At 33.1% G+C, this 2,414-nt stretch overlaps 1 protein-coding gene across 1 annotated transcript; it reads right to left on the reverse strand.

Annotated features, from left to right (window-relative positions):
* Positions 1 to 229: 229 nt before the first annotated feature.
* On the reverse strand, positions 230 to 1,908 carry LOC149234181 (alcohol dehydrogenase class-P-like). The gene is made up of 5 exons (XM_089368177.1): positions 1,776 to 1,908; positions 1,604 to 1,665; positions 1,317 to 1,412; positions 1,009 to 1,170; positions 230 to 822 (listed from the first exon to the last, which is right to left on the reverse strand). Exons 1-5 carry the CDS (start codon positions 1,906 to 1,908, stop codon positions 703 to 705), a joined length of 573 nt encoding a protein of 190 aa, XP_089224303.1. The 3' UTR covers positions 230 to 702.
* Between the last annotated feature and the right edge of the window lie 506 nt (positions 1,909 to 2,414).

Raw genomic sequence — 2,414 nt, forward strand, 5'->3', positions numbered from 1 at the left:
TAAGATCCCCAGATATATATATAACAATAGTGTGGAGTTATTTCAACGAGGCTTGTCAAGGTAATCCCAACTATTGTGGATCATGAGGCATTACTTTAAGAGACAATTACGAGATCAGTTTCAAAGCAGAGCTGTAGGAGATGGATCAAACAACAGAGCAGAACTTTATGCTTTTTGGTAGATTCTGAAAATAGCAATAGAGAAAGGTTTAGATTGTCTACATGTGATAAGAGATTCCAAACACATTGCAGAGAGGTCAAATGGAAATTTCAATCAGGAAAATTTGCAGCTGGCCCATCATTGGACGGAATCAGAGAAGCAAGGAAAAATTCCATGTCATTATCTTTTCAGCATGTCTGCAAGGGATAAATATGAAGGTTGATATATTGTTCAAGTAAGCACTGAGGATGCAGAACAGATGGATGGAGATGATTGAATACCCCATCTGGACCTTCTCATTCAATCTATTTCTAATCAAGCTATTATAGTAATGACCTTTTGGATGGCTGTTTTGGAAGCAATGTCAAAACTTAAACATCATACTTACCCTAAAATTATTATAACTGTTTACATGCTTTCCAGGACTTTAATTGCATACCATAGTTACACATAAAAGCCACGACATTAATCACATAACAGTTTGAAATAGTTCAACATGCCTTCATAACATTGGAGATATTCCAACTGTGTTCATATTTGTCACTAATCCTGGATGACTTTAATTACAGTTCTCAGACCCTCTCCTTTAAGCATGTGATCAAATGCCTTGTTGATGTCAGCAAAAGAAACCTTGTCTGTAACAAATTTATCCAGTTCAAGCTCCTGCAAATTTAACAATCAAGGAAGGAAAGATTAAAACCGTAATTATAACTCTAATTAGATATGATAAGCATAGATTGCTCCCGGCATGGTACGGACAAAAAAAAAACAACTGGGAAATATGACCACACAGTATTATCTACAATTATGGTTTGAATAAGTTGTTACAACTATGTTATGAAGTCTTACCCCATTCAAATACATCTCTACAAGGCCTGGCAAATCAGTTCGAGGCTTGTAATTTCCAAAGAAGGTTCCTTTCAACGTTTTCTCGCTCAGAAAGTTTACAGGATTCGTTTTAAAGAATGCGTCTGAACGAGGGACCCCTGTTAAAACGGCTACACCCCAACCCTGCAAAAACAGAACTCTGATATCAAACATATGCATTGCCTGCATTTTCTTAATTAAATCGAAGCAATCAGTTTAAACTTTAAAGCTACAGCTTAGAATTGAAATGATTGATGTATCTTAAACCAAAGGAAACCAAGAGCTAGTACATCATGGCAGCATTCCAAAGCTTGAACCATGGCCTCAATACTCCCTGTGCATTCGACGCTGCAGTCCACCCCTCCATCAATTTTTTCCGCAATTACCTGTAAACATTTTTTATAAGTGTTTGGAAATTAAGAGTCTACACTGCTTTGAATGGATGGTGAATGAGTGCACTCCATGCAAAAACTTAAAATCTCCCCCACCTAAGTACTAAAGTACCACACTAGTCAAAAGCAACCAATACTCTGATCTGGGAGAGAGTTTGATGATCATTTTGGGCAGCTCAACGTACCTGCTGAATAGGTTTTTCGTACTCTTTAGGGTTTATAAATTCCGTTACTCCAAATTGTTTTGCTGAGAAAGGAAAGATTACAAAAAAGGGTTAAAAAGGCAATTCTACAAGTCAACATATCAACATATGTACACAGGTTTTCCAATAATGGAAGTGGGAAATATACAATTACCTCGTTCATATCTCTCATTATTGAAATCGATTCCAATTATTCGAGCAGCTCCTGCAATTCTTGCACCTTCACAAGCCTGCGTAGTATAAATCAACTTATTAAACAATTTTAAAAGTTTTTCTTGAAAAACCATTATTATTTTCATCTTAATTTACAACATAGTTACCAATTTTGAATTCGAATCCATAAATTTCCCATGAAAATTTTCAAGTCAAAAATTATTATCTAATAAATAAATACATATTTAGAAAATCAATAAACTTATTTATTTATGTAGATTTCGTTAAAATAAAAATATATTTAGAAAATGAGTAATAATGTACTTTCACTCATTAGACTTTTAACTTATTTGTCAAAAATTCTTATCCAATAAATAAATACATATTTAGAAAATCACCATTTTAAACTGATTTATGTAGAGTTCAAAATAAAAATATATTTAGAAAATGAGTCACAATGTACATTCTTTTTTTTCTTGTTTTATTGGCTTTCGCGCCCACCAAAGAAAGAATATTTTGAAAAATGAAATTTTTCCAATTTCACAATTGTTTTTATTTTCCTTCCTTTTCTTTTTCTAAATACACACAATTATATATATGTATTGGAACCTTGACATTATATGTTTACATTTTTTTTATC

This window comes from Pinus tabuliformis, chromosome 8 (assembly GCF_031772625.1).
Source record: "Pinus tabuliformis cultivar Carrire ecotype Pingquan chromosome 8, CPIR1, whole genome shotgun sequence".
NCBI classification, from domain to species: Eukaryota; Viridiplantae; Streptophyta; class Pinopsida; order Pinales; family Pinaceae; genus Pinus; species Pinus tabuliformis.

Bases quoted from the DNA above. Each gene is read 5' to 3' on its own strand.
- LOC149234181 (XM_089368177.1), bottom strand. From the start codon at position 1,908: ATGGTTTTTCAAGAAAAACTTTTAAAATTGTTTAATAAGTTGATTTAT. The intron at 1,171-1,316 runs GTACTAGCTCTT...CTGTTTTTGCAG, and splicing joins CTTTGGAATGCTGCCATGAT to GGTTGGGGTGTAGCCGTTTT. The intron at 823-1,008 runs GTAAGACTTCAT...TTAAATTTGCAG, and splicing joins TAGAGATGTATTTGAATGGG to GAGCTTGAACTGGATAAATT.